Source organism: Gossypium raimondii, chromosome 5 (assembly GCF_025698545.1).
Source record: "Gossypium raimondii isolate GPD5lz chromosome 5, ASM2569854v1, whole genome shotgun sequence".
In the NCBI taxonomy this organism is placed as follows: Eukaryota; Viridiplantae; Streptophyta; class Magnoliopsida; order Malvales; family Malvaceae; genus Gossypium; species Gossypium raimondii.
In genome coordinates this window covers 21,942,453-21,961,742 of record NC_068569.1, presented here as the reverse complement: position 1 = coordinate 21,961,742, position 19,290 = coordinate 21,942,453, and the positions used below count along the sequence as shown (strand labels likewise).

Below are 19,290 nucleotides of genomic sequence, written 5' to 3'. Positions count from 1 at the left end.
CATGAATTGAAATAATTACAAAGTCGAAAGCTCCGAATAAACCTTAGTAAATATATTGGATCTTGATGTCATGATATTAGGAAATTAAAGGTGTGATTTCGTGTAAGACCATGTTAGGGACATTGCCATCAAAGTGAGAAAACGTGTAAGACCATGTCTGGGACATTAGCATCGTATATGATTCGTATAAGACCCTGTCTGGGACAGTGGCATCGATATGCGTTAACATGTAAGACCATATCCGGGATTTGGCATTGTACGAGCTTTATATGATTTCCGCATGTTCTTAACAATTCCGAATGTGAATTTGAGCTAAATGGTTCAAGTATGTGTGAAGTTATACGTTCATGAAATATTAAGGTAAGTTTAGTACTTAATGTGATAATATGAATTTATATGAGTTAGTTAAATGTATATGTGTTTGAGATTTATTTGAATTCTACTTAGTTGAATTGAATTATAAATATCATTGAGATGATTTATTTGCTTATGGCTTACTAAGCTTCCAAAGCTTACTTTGTGGATCCTTCCATTTTTTTATAGATATATAAAGCTATCTCGAGCTCGGGGATCGTCAAGGATTATCGTCACACTATTATTACCCATTTCGGTATTTTGAATATAACAACTCGATTTTGGGCCTAGTCGAAACAGTGGTTTTGGGACCAAAAATCTGATGAGGATAAAATTTATTTTTATTATATTTTTATGGTCTACGATTTCACAAAATGATTTCGTGAAAATTTCGTTCGAAAATTTCGATGTTTGGACACTCAATTTAGTCAAAAGGACTAAATTGTAAAAGTGCAAAAGTTGAGATCTACATGTTAGAGGTGTCCAATTGTTATGAAATTTTAAATTGGATGTCCTTATATGGTAATTAGACCATTGGTTAAGTTGGTGGACAAAAATGGACATGGCAAAGTTTTTCAGTAAGGGCATTTTGGTCATTTAGTTATTAAAGTGAATTAAAAACAAAATTAAAATTCAATTTTTGTCCATCTTCAACCCCTAGGCCGAAAATTGCATGTATAAACCATGGCTAGGGTTTTTCAAGCTTCCAAGCTCGATTGTAAGTCTGTTCTAGCCCCGTTTTTAATGATTTTTACGTTTTTGAAATCCTCGTAACAAGATTTACCTATTTTTATCATTATTTTGATCTAAGGTTTGTGCTTAAAAATTTACCCATGAATGATATGAATGTATTTTTATGTTTTATGGAAGAATATGAATGTTTGGAGTGTGATGAACGTCTTTTACTAAGTGATTTTCGATGAAAATGCCTAAAAAGATTAATTTGTAAAAGTTATAAAATATGTCACAAGTGTGTGAATAAGTGAGAATTGTGGACTGCTATAGTTATGAAAATGGTTCGTCTAGGCCTAAAATGCAAGAAAATTGAATAAAAATTATTTTACGAGCCTAGGGGTAAAATCGTAATTTTGTGAAACTTTAAGGGCAAAAATGTAATTTTTCTAAAGTGTGATTTTTGGACTAAATTGAATAATGTGAGTGTTAAATAAGTTAAATGTATTATTATAAATCAAGAAATATGAGAAATTGACTTTGATCAGTAAAGAAAAAAGTGAGAAAAAGTGAAATTATGAAATAGTACATTTAGCAACAGAACAGTTTAGACAGCAACAGTTTTGTGACTTTGAAAAATCACCAAAAATGGTGTAAATTTGATTAGAGACTGAATAATATAAAAATTAAAGTTGAATGAGCCTATTTTCACACAAAAGAGACAGAGCAAGCAAAAGAGTTTTATATTATGAGATATTTGAATTTTAGTGAGACATGGCTAGAATGATTTCGAAATCCCCTTTTTTAACTTTGTAAAATAATTAAAAATTGTACAAAAATAATTATGAGATAAAATTTATATGGTTAGAATCCTGAATGAGTTTATTTTCAAAAGAAACAAACGAGAACATTATCCGAATTCTGTACTATGAAATAATTAATTTTTAGTGAAGAAAGGTCAGAACTATCGAGCAGTGAAATAGGGGAACTTTAAAGAATAAAATGCACTTATTGGCTAAGAAAAAAAATTTAAAAATTTTATGGTAAGAAGATATGTGAGTCTAGTTTCGGGGAAAATTAACGGATCTTAATTTGGAGCTCAGTAGCTCGAGATATAAATAAATTAGTTACTCTGACTTAGACAGATAGTTTGAATTTACATACAGGAAAATAGTGAAAGTATGGATAATATTGTTTAAGTGTGTTATACACATTAATGATGTGGAATGGAGAGGAGGAGGAGGAAAATTGGAAAATATATGAATGATTTGTGTATAATTGGTCATATGGTCACTAGGATTGATAAACGATGAAATAGAAATGCTGCTTATATTTGCGCATGATTGGTCATGGTTTAAGCTCATGTGGGAAAATACAGTTTCATAGTATGTGTGTATGATATATTTGGAATATGATATGGCTTGAGGTAATGTCATGAATGGTTTATGAATTAACACATGTTGGCATGTTTGATACATGAACAAATGTTGTGCTCATCTATGCTTATAATGCTTATGCTATATGTTTATTTGGTTAACATATTTGGTCTACATGCTTAGGCTTTGGCCAAGTTGTGGTTGGATTATGCCACGTTAAACTTATAAGTTATGCATTGAGATGGTAAGTGCCGAAATGGAAATATGCTTGTGATCATGATAGGGGTGGTAAGGTTTAAATTTTGTAATCTCTAGTGAAATGGTTTATCACGTGGTTAATTCCAAAAAAGAATTATGTTTAAATGCATTAGCTTGCAACTATGGTTGAATGATATGTTTATTTCTTGTGTGATATACATAGGAAACGAGTGTGGAAAGATAATGAAATAGTAAGTTCATATTTTAAGTGAAAAATGACGAAAAAGGGGATGATGAGTTTAATTGATGTTGTTATTTAAGCTAAAGTGATATTTTCATTGCAAAATTGAGAATTTCATAAATGTGTTAATGAATGGTATAATCGATAAACGTAGAGTTAAATGGTAAATACGTATTAGTATTGAACTTACTAATATTGAATTGTACATGAATTAAATGGAAATTGCTAATGATAGGTTTTGAATTGTGAGCATGAGAATTTGTGAATTGAATAAAAAGAAATGAAGCATTGAATTGCATGACTATGTATCGAGTCTCATAGGCCCTATTTATTATGAATATAATATTTTGAGGATATATTGTGAAGAATTATAAAAGCATGTTAATAATTTAAAAGTTTTAATTTAAATGAAAATTTATAACTCGGTTCAATACTTTACAAGTGTATGTGTTCTAGTAATGCCTCGTACCCTATTTCGGTGTCGAATACGGGTAAGGGGTGTTACATTGAAAGCTTGATATTATGACATATGACATGTATAGACTATGGCTAATTTTGAATTGCATATAAGTTGCCATGCGAAATGGCTTATTAGAGATTCTAATTATTATGTATATTCGGTTGTGTTATAAGCTCTTTTGGGAAGTCTGTTTTGAGGTATATATGTATGATATTGTTTGGTTATAAGATTCGGCTTAAGTAATTATTTAGTTGGTGAATGTGTTTTGTTATAATGTAATATGATTCGATATATGTTATTTGGTTTGAAATTTGAATAGTAGAATGGTTATGACTTGGTTAAATTTTAGAGAATGATATGTATTGTGAAATTGGTTTGCAAGGAAAAGAAGTATGGTTTGTATATGAGATATGATTAGTAGACATGAATTGTAATAAATGACTGTGTTAGACTATGTTGTGGTAGGTAATGCCTCATAACCGTAATTCGGCGATAGATACGGGTTAGGGGTGTTACAGTTCATTGAGAGTTCGCGGTGAAGAACTTGTTCATTGAGAATTAGTGTCAATGTGGAGATTGTTAGAATTGAGTGACCTGAATCCTTATTTAAATAAAATACAGTGGTAAAATAAAATAAAAGTAAGATCCATATAGAACTACACTTCTTTTATTTTATTTTAGAATAAGGTTTTTTAAACCTTATTAAACTCCATCAATTTGATATTGATTAAAATAAGGTGTTTCAATGTAACAACCCTAACCCTTATCCGTTACTGGAACAAGGTTACAGAGCATTATCAAACTTTACGAATTAAATACGGACATTTTCTAACCTTTGTTACACATATTAAGAATCAATCATATAACACTCATATTGTCCCTTAGATGGACCTTCGAGGCCCAATATTCACCTTAAAAGTGAATCGAGACTAAACCGGGTACTTAGGGAATTTTTCCCAAAATTTTAAAAATTTTCTTAGAAGCAGGGGACACAGGCCCGCGTCTTTGCCCGTGTAGACGAAAATAGACCATTTTAATGTCACTTTTTCTCACCCATTTTGACATTAACCTGCACTCAACATTAACATACACCAATATATCCCAACCAAGCAATCAATACAAGGTAAAACATGTTCTCAACATGACATAACATCACAAATATTTCATTTACTTATACATACATACTTAACTCATTTCATTAATTTATCAAATTCTACTACTAATTATATGCATACAAACATTTAATATTCACAACCACAATTCAAACTATTTCATTGCCAAACCAACTCTATTCATGCCATTTAAACCAAAATTTACATTGCAAAAACTATCGGAATAAACTAGATAGTGTAACTTGATGTGTTGATTTGATCTTCCGACTAAATGTTAATCTACAAGATAATTAAATAACACGAGTAAGCTTAATGAAGCTTAGTAAGTTTAATAGGTTAAATATTGATCTTATCGAACTTAATATATTATAATAAATTAAGTTGTAAATAAATCATACATTTTTCCCTGTCAAATACAATATAATCAATAAACACTCTTCCTTCATATCAATATCAATAATAATCTATAAATCTTTCAATTCAATCACATAAGTCTCTTACCATTTCTTACTAAATCGAAGAACGGCATACGGATATGAGTACATCGTTCTTTTTGTGCCATAGTCCAACTATGGTCTTACACATGCATTGCTATGGCCCTGCCATGGTCTTACATTTGTAGTGCCACAACCCAGTTGTGGTCTTATCATCAGAATGCCATAGCCCAGCTATGGTCTTATACGTGTATCTATACTGCTATGGTCCAACCATGGTCTTACGTTCAATGTGCCATAACCCAATGATGGTATTTTCATTAAAATGTCATAGCCTAGCTTTGGTCTTACATTTAAACATTGCCATGGTCCAACCATGGTCTTATCCGCCAATTCATTCTTTGTCACGGAACGATCATACTCAATCCTGCATTCTACTCGTTTTAAACATTCAATTCAATTTTTATACTTTTACAATAATCTTAATTTCAACAACAAAATATGAATAAATATATTATATCATTCCTAAATTAACAAATAATCATGAAAGTTTAACCATATGAACTTATCTGGGTTGGATTGTAAAATTGGTAGTAGTTTAGAGACTACTCAACTAATTTTTTTCTTTTCTTTTCGTTGATTTATGAGCTCTTGGTATGATGCAAAAATATGAAAAACCAGCTTAGAGGACATTCAATGGTGTTTTTGGACTGAAAATTAGAAGAAGAATAGCCTAGAAAAGTTTAGAATTCAATTTATTTAAGTTAATTTCATAAAATTTACAATTTTGTCCTTTAATCACATGATTTTTGTTTTCTTTTTTGCTTATGCAGCCTCATGCCTTTATTTTAGGCATAATTTCTTCTTAAGTCCTCATTTGTTCATTAATTAAGTCATTTAATAACTGTTTTTTTAATTAGCTAGTTTTGCACCTTTTTTTAATTAAGTCACTTTTAGTTAATTAACTATTGAAACGTTAAAATTTTCTAACGAAACTTTAATACTACCTTAATGACACTCCATAAATATTTATAAAAGTATTTACAGCTTGGTTTATAAAATCTAGGTCTCGATACCTCATTTTCAAAACCAATTAATCTAACAAATATTTCTAAAGCATAATTCACTAATTCATAAGCCTTCCTAGAGGTGTTCATGGGCCGGGCCCATAAAAAAATTTCGGCCCGAGTCCTAGGCCCAGGCTCGGCCTGAAATATGGGCCTGAAATTTTGTCCAGGCCTGGCCCGGGGGAAATTCCTAAGCCCGGGCCCGGCCCGGGCCATTTTTTAAATAAACACCAAAAAATTTTTAGAAAATTAAAAAATTATTTTAAAAATAAAAAATATATATTTATTATATTCGGGCCGGGCCGGACCAAAAAAGTGGTGCTCGAGGCCAGGCCCGTTTTCTAAACGGGCCTCATTTTTTTGCCCAAGCCCATATTTCGGGCCTATATTTTTACCTAAACCCTCCTATATTTCGGGCGGGCCGTCGGGCCGGACCCATGAACACCTTTAAGCCTTCCTAAATTCACAATCGACTCATAAACACTGTATAATAAAATTTACGAGCTCACTTGTCGAATTTAGTGGTCTCAAACCATTGTTTCCGACACCACTGAAAATTGGGTTGTTACATTCAATCTTGCTACTCTTATTAGAATATGATTTTACAAGCTTATAAATAGATATAGTCTACTCCTCTTGTAATTATTCAAATTCGACATAGTGAATTTTTTTCTCCTCTGCCCATGGTTTTTTTCCTGAAAGGGTTTCCACGTAAAAATCTATGTGTTCTTTAATTTTTTCTTTCTCTTTTCTTTGCGATATATATTTTCATTACCGACATTCTATTTTTTACAGAACAAAAAATGAAGTGTGCCATTTTAGCCAAGGGAGTTTATGACCCTGCCTCTTTTGGATTAGCTCATATTTGTCATATAAATAAATTTTGTGTCTACATATTGTATTGTGTCTCGATTCCTCTTATATTGGTATAATTCATTATAATAATTCAAATTAAAGAGAAAATATAAGTTATAACTAGATTTTTTTTAAATTTCAATAATGCAAAAAAAAAAATTAACTGAAATATGCTTACAAAAAAGTTTATTCCCGCAATAGTTATTTTTTACAGGTACCTTGACCCTTATGGATATCGAATTCCATAGTATGTCTTGTGCCACCAAGTTTTCCTAGCCCAATTGGAACTAGGGTAATGATTAGTAGAACTTCGATACCCTTATATGTTAACGTCCTTGTAAATTTTTTAAAATTCTAAGTGGTAACCATTCATATAATTTGTAACGACTATGGATATTATTTAAATATACCTCAATGTCCTTAAGTGTTGAGGTTATAGTAAAATATTTAACATCGTAAAACTTAATATGTAAATGACTTTTTTGCAAAGGATAAAATCTTAAAGTTTAAATTGGCTTTATCATCCATGGGTGTTAAAGTCCTATAAAAAAAAACCTAACGAAACCTTAAAACATATGAAGCTCATCCCACTTGTTTATCTTTTTCACAAAAAAAACACCCTTAAACACTTACCCTCTGCATTGTATACTATCCTATATACCTAAGATTTTCTAAATTCAAATTTTAAAACATACCATAATTCGAATTTTAGTAGATCAATCTCGTAATAATTTGAAAATAAAATGACTTGACAGCAAAATCATTCCTCACTTAATAGATATTGGTTTCTATTTTGTTACTCAAATTGAGAATTTTACTTTTGTGTTGACATTTGTTTTCGCTTTGTTTGAACGATGGAGGCCCTAGCACCATAGGTTTCATCTCTTATGTTGTGAAACTACAATAAAACTAGAAGAAGTAGCGTTATTGATGGAACTTCCAGCGGAATAGCATCCAATAGTTAGAATTTCTAAGTACAATTTAGCAATAGAACTTGTAGCAATAGAACTTGTTGCAACATTTGGAACGCTAACGACAAAGACAAATTTTTACCTCTAATCTTGAGTAGTGCATGGAGCAGTTGGCATTGGTCCTACCACTGCTTGTATCAATCTCAAATTATGTAACATCTTAAAGTATCTTACCTAATGTGCTCGACTACTCCACGATCAATGCAGTTTATGGTTTTGACAAATATTGTTAGACTCTCGACCATAACCTTTTCTTTCTTTTTAACGTATTCCTAGACCACCTTTCTTAAGGCTTCTTATTCCTATTGTAAGGGTTTCACCAATTTTTCCACTACTTGCATTGAACTTTTAAGTATCGATTGAGTTGCTATAAGATCCTTTTGAATTGCCTCAAGACTAGTAGGTTTATCATTTAGAAGAGTCTTTTACCTCCATCTTGTTGATCAACTTTTGCCTTTTGGTTCTCTTCCTTTAGACAAGAGTTCTCCTCTACCAGCTTAATTCTGACATCACACACTTACTCCCATTTTTCTAGCATTATCTTGCAAGTATGCAGAAACTCGACACTAGACTCTCCGTATGAATCATAATCTGCACCAAAGTTAGTTGAGGCAAGGGTACTACTTTCTGTAGTAAATGCCACATAATTAATGTAACACCCTAAAAATCTCAACATCAGTAGTATTTCAAAGGATAAATAATAAAATTTCTTAAAAACTAAGAGTTTATTAATTGAATAATTATAGTAAAGTCAAAATTTAAAGAATAATTTATTTGTTTATCTGTCCTAATTCATAACATATTTTTCATAATTCGACATAATAATTCAATTTAAAAAAATTAGATGTTTATATCACGTTCTCATTTTTTATGAAGTATTATAAATTTACATAATTTTATATAAAATTGTCATGTTATTATATTTTTTATGTTTTTTTCTCGTGGCATGATCTTTTAATCAATTGAATTGCCATATTTCAATTTTCATAGTTTACATAATTTTATCTAATGATTCAATATTTTAATTTTATAATTAATTATTCCATATATAGTTGCATCATTATAGATATATACATACACATCATATATATTATATTTAAAATTTTAATCCAAATTTCCAAAGCAGCGGTCAAATTCTAGTACTATTTAATTAGGCGAGAAAATTAATTTTTTTATTATTTTATGCTGATATTATTTTTAAAAATATTTACCATTTTGAATTGATAAACATTTTAATAAATGGTAAAAGTTTTACTCATAAAACTAAAGGAAAAGAAGAAGAAGCCTAGAACAAACTAAAAATATGTATGCATCTTAATTATTGAATAATTATACATAAAATTAATAATAATAAAATATATAGTCAAAAATATTAATATAATTTTTGCCCTCGAGTCATATTTTTGAATTCATCACTATCTCTACCTATATTTCAATCCAATTAGTATTATTAGTAGTAAAAAGGATGATTTGGGGTACCCAACCCTACCTACCAACCTTACCTACCTTCCAAACATACCACATATCACATGTTACTTTTAGTTGGTGATTTTTAGTTTTTTTTTTCTCTTTCTGCAGTCAAACAAACAAACGATCCCTTCTTTTAGATTTTATATTTATATTTATATTTATATTTTTAGTTATAGAAATATAAAATTTCTTATTAAAACTGGTTGATTGAGTTGATTTGTTCTGTTCAACAAATATAAGTTTATCCAGAATCTGAGTTGAGCTCAGCTTACGTCATCCACTGACGATCGAACTCTTTCTTTGACTGTAGACTAATATATAATTTAAAAATAATTTCCAACCATGATTTTCTTTTGATGCTGCCTACTTTTTTCTTATAATATATTTTTTGAAGTTATATTTAATTTATTGGTTCTACATAAATTTATATACTGTCAATTTATTAATATAATAATTATACCTATTTTAATATTTTTAAAATCATTCATTAATTTTAATATTTTTATATAGTTTAAAGCTACAAAAAATATATATATCCGTATAACCCAAATATAAATATCAAATTCACACCCAATGAAATTTTGAATATGAAATTCTCAAAACTTCTCCTTTACAAATAAATTAAAACCTCATCAACAACCACCACATCATATAATTTGATGATTAATTAATTGGTATAGTTGGTTGGTATTCCATATCTATGAATAGATCTGATTATGGGGTTAGGACAAATTAAAAATATATTTAAATTTTGTTTAAACTCGATTTAGATTAAAATTGTTAAATTCAAGCTTGACCCGACTCACCCGTTTAAACTATTTTTATATAAAAATAAATTTAAAAATATAATACATCAATTACACTAAAAATATTAAAATAAATGTTTTCTAATAATTTAAAAATACATTAAAAATTATGCTTAAATAACATCAATATAATTGCAACTTAGCAAGTAAATGTCTCTAAAATAGTAGCAAAATTAACAATAAAACAATAATTATACAATATCTAAACAATAATAACAAAATAACAACAAATATAATAACGAAATGGTAGCGAAACAGTAACAAAATAACAGCAAAGCAGCTGATTCGAGTCAGGCTAGGCTCGAGCTAATAAATCATATCTGAGGCACGGCCCATTAAAAAAACAAATCTTATTTTTTGTCCAAACTTATTTTTCGAGCTTATATTTTTACCAAAACTCTCACTTTTCAAACGGGTTTTTAAATCTGAACGAGTAACTCAACCTATAATCAGATCTACCTATAAACTACAAAAATTAATTCGATAAAAAAATTAATTATTAATTGGGAACTGTCCTTATAATATTTTTAAAATAAATATTAAATACATGAATTTTAAATGAAAAAGTAGATTTAAAAAGAATGAATCAAACAAAATCTAAGACCCCATAAAGCATGTGTATAATGTTTATTACGAGGTTTCTAGAAAGAAGCAATATCTTGTATAACTAAACAAGGGCCTCCACTCTCCAACGAACCCTGATTTTTTAATGCAAGTATAAGATTGTGGGCGTTGAACATGCTCTATTAATTGAATTGACAGCTTTTATTTCTCAGCTTTTTCCCCTTTTTAATTGTATTCATTTCATAAAAGTTCACCTAATAATAAAATGGGATAGATTTTAAAATTATATATAAATTATAATTTAATGTGTAAATGTATACATAAAATTTTATTTTGATCAAATTCTTGTAATTTATCAATAAAATTATTGATATAACATCATTTTATATTTATATATTATATACACGAATAATTATATTTATCCAATATAAAAATAAATTGATGCATTTATTTTTTAAATGTGCATAACTAAATCAAAATTAAAGTTTCAAGTATATATTTGAATCACAATTAGAGTTTCACGTGTATAATTACACTAAATTAAATGTATAATTTTAAGATTTATCCTAATCAATAATTCAATTCATGCTATTGATAAGGATGAGATTGGAAAATCATTGAAATTCACATTATAATGTTTCGTTCATTTTCAAAGAAATTTTAATCATGGAATTTGGTAATTAATGTTTCATATTACTCAAGTTACTAAAAAGGGTAATTGAGTTGAATACGTTAATTGATATAAATTGAATAACATGTACCAAAAAGTGAATTTTAAAAAATTCAAGTGAACAACTTCGCTATTAGATTAAAGTAGAGAAGACAATGACATGATACATGGTGACGGAGGATGCCTTGCGTTGCCTACCTTTTTAGTAATTGTGATTGAATGAATGTGCATATTAATTTGGTTTTTAGAACAAATTAAGCTCATTTTTATAATCCTATCTACGTGTAAACCCACCCAATATTTGGTTGCGTTAGGTGAGCACCTTAAGTAAAGGTTTAGTTCAATTAAAAATTAAAATACTAATTTAATTGATTAACACGTGGATTTAGGTCGGTTAAGATGAAAAAAATACTGAATGAACCAGATTTCGATTTCTTTGTATTTTGCAAAAGTTATAGATTTAGTTATTGTTATTTTTAGTTTTGGTATTTTTCAAATTTTAAAGTTCAGTTATTGTTAAAATGATAACCGCTAAATTCATTAAGTTAGGTTCTGTTGTTTCTAAAATCCAATACACCAAACATATTATCATATGTGTTATGTCATGTCAGTTTGTTATTTTCATATATTACTCGCTAAAAAGTTCATTTAATGGGCTAGTGATGGTAATTTGCATCAAGATTGAAAATTTAAAATTTGAAAAGTGTAAAGATTTAAAATGATCCAATTAAAGAATATACTAAGTTTACAACTGTACACATAGTATATAATTAGTAATTGAATTTAATCGGACATTACATTCTTGTTTGGGTCAAGATTAAAATTTTAAAATTTAAAAATTAAAGAGAATAAAATTGACTAATTGAAAAATACGGAGACTAAAATTGATCAAATTAAAGTATATAGACTAAATTCATTTTTTTACAAAATATAGAGGAAAATAATATTAAACATGGGATAATTATCGATATAAAATAATTATTCTTTAAATAATATTTTATATAAAAGAATTAAAAGTTGGTGTTAGAAAAAAATAGTATAATTCTTTTTTCTTTTAAATAGTATAATTTTTTTCTTTTAAATTGGACATAGTGTAAATGTTATACAAATGTAAAATACATTAAAAGGCTGAAACCTGAAAGAGTGATTTATTTTTAAAGAAATGGGTGTTCCCTTCAGAAATAAAAACAAAGAACTTCAGCCAGTCCCTAAATGTATTTGTTAGTAGTATTACGCCATTGCCATCAAAACCAAAGTCAGCCTTGGCGGCGGCTTAATTAAGTCAATTACTCCATTATCATATGTTAAGGAAGGAAAAAATATTTTTATTCACCATTCTAACAACATTATGGTTTATTTTCAATTATTTAATAATTTTTATTTTATTAATACATAATTTTGATAAAATTTTTAATTTAAATTCTGAATATCAAATTATAAATCTAAAATTCTGAATTTTAAACTCTAAACTTTAAATTCAAACTCTAAGCCTAGAATTTAAAATTACAAACTCGAATCTCATAATTTAAAGTTTAGGGTTCAAGATTTGAGTTTGAACTTAGAGTGAGTTTAAGGTTTAAAGTTTAGGGTTTGGTGTTCAGGATTCGAGATTTAAAATAAAAATTATCAAAATCATATATTAATGACATAAAAAAATTATTAAAATATCATTAAATAATTAAAAATAAACCATAAATAATGTGGTGAGAAAGATACATAAATTAATTTCTCATATAACAAAGTTACTAATTTGGAAACTTAAACTTAGATTCCCACGTGGAAGAACCCAAAATTTATAAAAGAATTTGTCATAATTTTTGCAGAAGTCAAATTAAAATTGACGAGTGGTGATTAAAATTTCGCATGGTTGATTGCCGCATGATTTGCGAAGAACAATTTGATGCTCAAATATTCAATATTATAATTGGTTTTTGACAGATTTTATGGCGTAATCTTTGGAAAGTAAATGTTTATTTTTTTTATTTATTTGTTGCAGATGAGCAAATACAGATAAGGAAAAATTATAGTAAATTATTTCCTAATTTTACATTGATCATATTAAATTATATAATTCAGCATTTACCAATTACCATTCACGATGATACAATTCCTTCTAGCTATATCTTCGTCTTTAAGAAATTACACAAGCCAATCCTGCATCACAGAATAGTAAAAAAATCAGAAATACACTTATCTCTACTGCTTTTTATTTTCAATTTTTATGTTTTCAACCTGTTAAAATATTTTAATACTTCATTAACCTTGTTTTAAAGACTCAATAAAATATATATTACTGCTTAAAAAAATTCTTAGTCAAAATTTAAACATATTTCTCAATTAAGTTTTAAACAGAATTCATATCTTTTAAAACAAATTATAGAATAAACTAATTTAGTGTTTAAAAAATCTTGATGGAAAAGTATATTCAAAGATTTATCAAATTGTGCTTATTTTTTTATTTTGTTCAGTGGTGGAGGCTGGCACCACCCATCTTTTTCCTCTCCTATCAACTCTTTATTTCTTTCTTTTTCTCATCCACTACACACGTCTTCTTTCTTTTCAGTTTGCATATCTATTTTGTAGATATCTTTGTTGTCTTCACAAGTTGTGATGGACAGATGACTGTGTCTGTCATTCGCTAAAACTCCACCGACCACTAGTAGTTTTTCTTGGAAAATGAGTAACTCTTCATCAACCTCTTAATTTGTTTCTGTTTTGAGAGTATTTTAGAATAATAAATGATTTCACGTGTCAATTTGGACACGTGTTGTCTTAAGTTTTATTTTATTTTTTGTTTTTCATTGTTTAATAAGTCCTCAGTTTTAGAAATTTTTGTCTCCTCTTGTAGCACTTTTTTTAATCTTACTTATGCATGCAATTTTAGTTTTACAAGTAATTTTAGGGACGATTTTGTTGTCGTCCTCTCTAGTTTGGTGAATACTCAATTCTTTTGTCTTTTTGCTCACCGCTTTAGACTATCCGGGATTGATTTCCTTATCATATTAAGTACTTACAATCACTTTAGATATGTCGTACTTGAGTTGTGACAAAGCTAATTATCAATGTGTCATAATCTTCCATTGATACTGAGGCTGAAGTCTTTGTTGTGTTGATGAAACTTGTCCTTCACCATCTAAGACGAGTATTTTCTATTTTTTTCTCTAAATTATATGGTTCTATCTATTGAATTAATTAATGAATTTACCTTTAAGAAAAAGATTTATCTATTTATTCTCCAACATGTAGATTTGTCCTTTTTTTTTAAAATAGAAAAACTTCAAAAGAGCCAAAACGATCAACATGCAGAAACAAAATACTTATTTTTGATTAAAGGGCAATTCGAAGGTTCTAAGACTTCATCCAATGAAACGTGATGGTAGAAAGCAAACAACAACCTCGAAGAGGCTATAATTTTGGCTTCAAGACGGTAGGACTGTGGGTTTGACTAGATCAAAGGTTTTTCATTTTAAACTTGATCTTTAGATTTTGAATTTTTGATTCAATTTTGGGTGGGATCATCATGAAATCAAAAGAGAAAATAGAATCAGGTGTTGATCAAGGTGAATTCAAGCTGAAAATGACTTTCAGGGGCAACGTTTCACAATAATAATTTGTTTTTGTGGAGAGAAATGGTTTGAGAAAAAAAAAGAGGAGGAATTTTTTTTTTTTAAAATCAAAAATCTGGAAACGGAAGTAAAGATTTTGGGTATGAAATGAATACATAAGAGAAGAACGTGAAAGGGAAAAGGAAAAGGAAAATAGAAGAAGGTGAAAGGGAAAAGGAAAAGGAAAATAGAGGAAAAATAAGGGTTTGGAAAAGTTGAGATTAGCATAGTTTGTTTATCTGAAAATGACTTAAAGAAAATTTTGTTGCATTTTTTTGTGTTTTATTTCATAGAAAATAACTTAATTAAGGAAAATGATTTACAAGTCAATAGAAAACAAGTCATTTTTCTTAATAAATGATTGTTCTTTTGAAAACGGAAATCGTTTTTGAAAAAAGCTCTTTATGGGTAATTTTATTTTTATATAAAATTAACTTAAATCAAGCTTGATATTATTACATTGATAATAAATTTTATTTTTATTTTAAAAATATTTAAAATTATTAAAATTAATATAAAATATTATATTTTCAATATTATTAAACATACATATTTAATTATATAATAATTTATTAATATAATTTATTATTTTAATATATTATTTAATATTTCAATTTTAGTTTAATAATAAAATTTTAATAATATTATTCACATATTATTAAAAATATTCAATATTAATATTTTAATAATAAATATTTATTACAATTATAAATATATTAATAATAAATGTTTTATAGTATTAAGGTTAGAATACACCATAAGTCCATGTACTCTTCACAAATTTGGAATTTAGTCCTGTACTTTTATTTTCAAGAATTTAGTTCTTGTACTTTTATTTTCAAGAATTTAATCCATTTACTTTTCAGATTTAAAATTAAGTCCAATTGTTAACATTGTTAATTTTTTTGTCAATTTTGTTGATGTCACATTTTAAATAAAAATACTCACTTGATAGTTATATAAATAAAAATTACATTGTAATGAACCTGAATTTAACAAAATATTTTTAATATATGCAAAAACAATATAAGATATAAATTTGTAGGTATAAAATAAACTCAATTAAACAATGAAAAGATAACAAAATCTCAAATGCACGTTTGTTTAATTGAAAACAGCTTTTATGAAATATTTTCAAGAAATCGCTAAACAATTGGAAATATTTTACATAGATTCATCTAAACACCAAAAAATATTAATTTTTTTAAAAATAAGTCAGTTTCAATAAAACAAACAGAGTGTAAAAAAATTAATTACTAAGTTTAATAATATCTAAATTCCAAAAGTTGTAAATGGGGAAAGTTTGCCGCCCATCACATGTAGGTAGATAAGATAGTTTAGGGTCTTGGGTTAATTTGTATTAAGTCCCTCATCGTTCATATTTTTTCAATAGAGTTCCTCTTTTTGTTCAATTTAGGCCATGCGCATGTTATTATAATTCTAATTCAATTTGAACCTTATGGTTATTTAATTTTTGTTCCTTAATTATTTTTAATTAATTATTCTTTGTGTAAGTGTTCCTAAATAAAATATTTTTATGTTTTGAAACCATTCATTGTTGACTATTTTTAAATTGAATTTCTTTATCACATTATATATATACTTTATCAAAACAAATAAACTTTATTATATTTTGTTAATAAATACAATCAATCGTATGTTACATAATAATGTATTAAATCAAACATATTATATGACCTCTTTAAAGTCAATTAAAACCAATTACACTAAAGTATAATTTCTTTTATCAATTTTCTAGGTCGCATAATTTTCTCACAATTAATAAAAGAAATCCACAATTATAATCATTTCAAACTAATTCAATAATGAAAATTTTAAATTAAGGGCACTGTTTAATATTAGCAACTTTATCATTTCTATATAATTAAAATTTTGGATGATGGTGGTGCATATGGATATGGCTTGCCAAAGGTATTTTATTACCTTAATCAACTTTGAATAAAGTTATATAATTACTTTCGACCTAGTATTATAATTGTACAATACATACATCTAATTACGATTGAAAAATTAGCTATATTTTATATTATTAAATAATTAAACCATTGTTTTCATTAAAATATTTGAACCGTACGTCACATGGATATCTCGTAAACCTCACATTTCATACCAAAAGTTGTTTAGAATCATTAATATGAACCATGGTCATCGTGACAATATTGCCTAGCTATGCTGTTGGGACACTTCTTATTCTTCATTTCTTTTAACTTGTTGGGATTATTAAGTTGAGATATGAAAAACTCAGGTTATAATAAACTTAAATTTAATAGAAAAATTTTAATTATGTCAATGATTAGACTTGAATTTTTAAAATATGAAAAATAGAGGAATCAAATTATTTGAAATAAAAGTAAATGGACTAAATTTTAAATATGAAAAAAGTAAGCAAAACTGAATATTATTGAACACAAATATGATGGTAAAGTGTTAGTTGAATTTTAGGGTACAAGGGATAAAACTTCAATAATTTGATACAGATAGAATTATGAACAAGGCTCTTTTATGATAAATCAAAAGAATAGAAAACATACTGTTTTGTAATTAGCTTTCAACTACAGAGAAAGGAAAAATATGAGATACTATCAACCCAAAGTTGTACAATATCTAAACAACCCATTTGTATTTTCACAGTTGCTACAAATTTCACTTCTTTGAAAACCCAATTGCCAACACAAACATACTGCCTTAGGCTTAGCCACCTTTGGTTTGGACTCAGCCGAGTTGGCTGAGTTAATACTAAACCCAATCGAAAGCTCCAAATTTAACTCGTTCGGCCTGCTACTCGGTTGTTCTTCATCTGTAGTCATGCCACTGCTGGTACAGTTTCCTCCTTCAAGGGAATCTGACTTGGCCTTCACTTGAGACTCATCGTATTTGAAACTCAAAGATGGGGTTGCAGTTGTAATGGGTTTTATTTTAGGAACGGTGGGTGCGTTTCTAAAATCCAACTCGGTGGGTGTGGCTTTCGCTATTCCATTTAGAGGACGATGAGATTGCGGATCGATCCCTCTGCTAACAAGCTTTCTCTTGATGTGGGTGTTCCAGTAGTTCTTGATCTCGTTATCTGTTCTTCCAGGTAACCTTCCTGCTATCAAAGACCATCTGCCATATATATATATGTTCATTCAATAACAAGTAAATCTAAAAAGCTGAAAATATATTAAAAGAAGAAGAAAACTGACTTGTTCCCAAGTAAACCGTGAAGTTTAATGATAAGTTCGTCCTCATCTTCAGTAAAATTGCCTCTTTTAAGATCAGGCCTTAAGTAGTTCATCCATCTTAACCTGCAACTCTTACCACATCTAAGTAGGCCGGCAGCTTTGGGAAGGGAACGCCAAGAACCTTCACCATGGACACGGATGTAATGAATGAGGCGTTGGTCTTCCTCTTTGGTCCAAGCACCTTTGTTGGTATGTGCTTTTTCACAACAGGGTGACCGTCCCATGAAATCTGTTGAATCAAAATATCACAACTTGGGAATGGGATAAGTTCATAAGTCTGTGTTTCAAACGGAATGTAAATATTTAAATGGGGTTGGGCAAGATGGCGATGGGATTTGACCAAAGTTGGTAAGAAAAGAAAACCCCCAAAGTGGTTAGTTAAAGATAGGGTTGGGATTTGGTAGGTAGGAGCTACTTTTTACGTCACAATTCATATTACTTTGTGCTTTTCTTTATTCAAAATCCAAAGGCTTCTTGGAATTCCAGGGTGATTTTAGGTCATGATCAGCAATCAGCATGGTGGTAAACTAATACTTGGTCAATCTTCTACACGCCACCTCACGTTTTCTCGTTAGGCTGATTTTTACCTGCAATCTTCGGTACTTGGTTAAAATCTGCCATCAGTCCCTGTACTCTTTGGATTTTTAAAATTCAGTCCCTCTACTTTTTAGATTTTAAAATTCAAGTCTAACTGTTGACACAGTTAATTTTTTTGGTTAATTATAACGTTATTTTTAATTAATTTACTACCAAGTGAATTTTTTATTATTTTAAAATGTCATACAAATAATTTTAACAATGTTAAAATAGTTAGATCTAAAATTTAAAATTTAAAAAGTAGAAGAACTAAATATTAAATTTTCAGCGTGATTTTATTGGAGTAGATTAAAAAGGAAAATAAACGGGCTTCACAATGAGATCACTTTTTCATTGATTTTTTGGATCTGAGATTGGATTTAGGTAAAATCCATCCTCCTATACGTTTATATAAATTTTTTATCAATTTTATAATTATTTTTATATTTTAAAATATATTTTTATTATTTTTACATGATGATTTCGTGTGGGCAAAAAAAAATTAAAGTTAATGAGTTTCAGGTTGTCTATATAAAAAATCAATTTCAAAGTTGATTGAGTGTAATAGTTAAGTACATTGTATTCTTAAAAAGAAAACGCGTGTTTAAACTTTGAAA

The 19,290-nt window shown here is 28.2% G+C and overlaps 1 protein-coding gene across 1 annotated transcript; it reads right to left on the bottom strand.

The window, feature by feature from the left end:
* Nucleotides 1-17,359: 17,359 nt before the first annotated feature.
* On the bottom strand, nucleotides 17,360-18,540 carry LOC105771049 (transcription repressor MYB6). Its single transcript, XM_012592454.2, has 2 exons — nucleotides 18,059-18,540; nucleotides 17,360-17,978 (listed from the first exon to the last, which is right to left on the bottom strand). Exons 1-2 carry the CDS (start codon nucleotides 18,319-18,321, stop codon nucleotides 17,459-17,461), a joined length of 783 nt encoding a protein of 260 aa, XP_012447908.1. The 5' UTR covers nucleotides 18,322-18,540; the 3' UTR covers nucleotides 17,360-17,458.
* Between the last annotated feature and the right edge of the window lie 750 nt (nucleotides 18,541-19,290).

Excerpts from the sequence above, each read along its gene's own strand:
- LOC105771049 (XM_012592454.2), bottom strand. The coding sequence starts at position 18,321 with ATGGGACGGTCACCCTGTTGTGAAAAAGCACATACCAACAAAGGTGCT. Across the intron at positions 17,979-18,058 it reads CACGGTTTACTTGGGAACAA|ATGGTCTTTGATAGCAGGAA; the intron begins GTCAGTTTTCTT and ends TATATATGGCAG.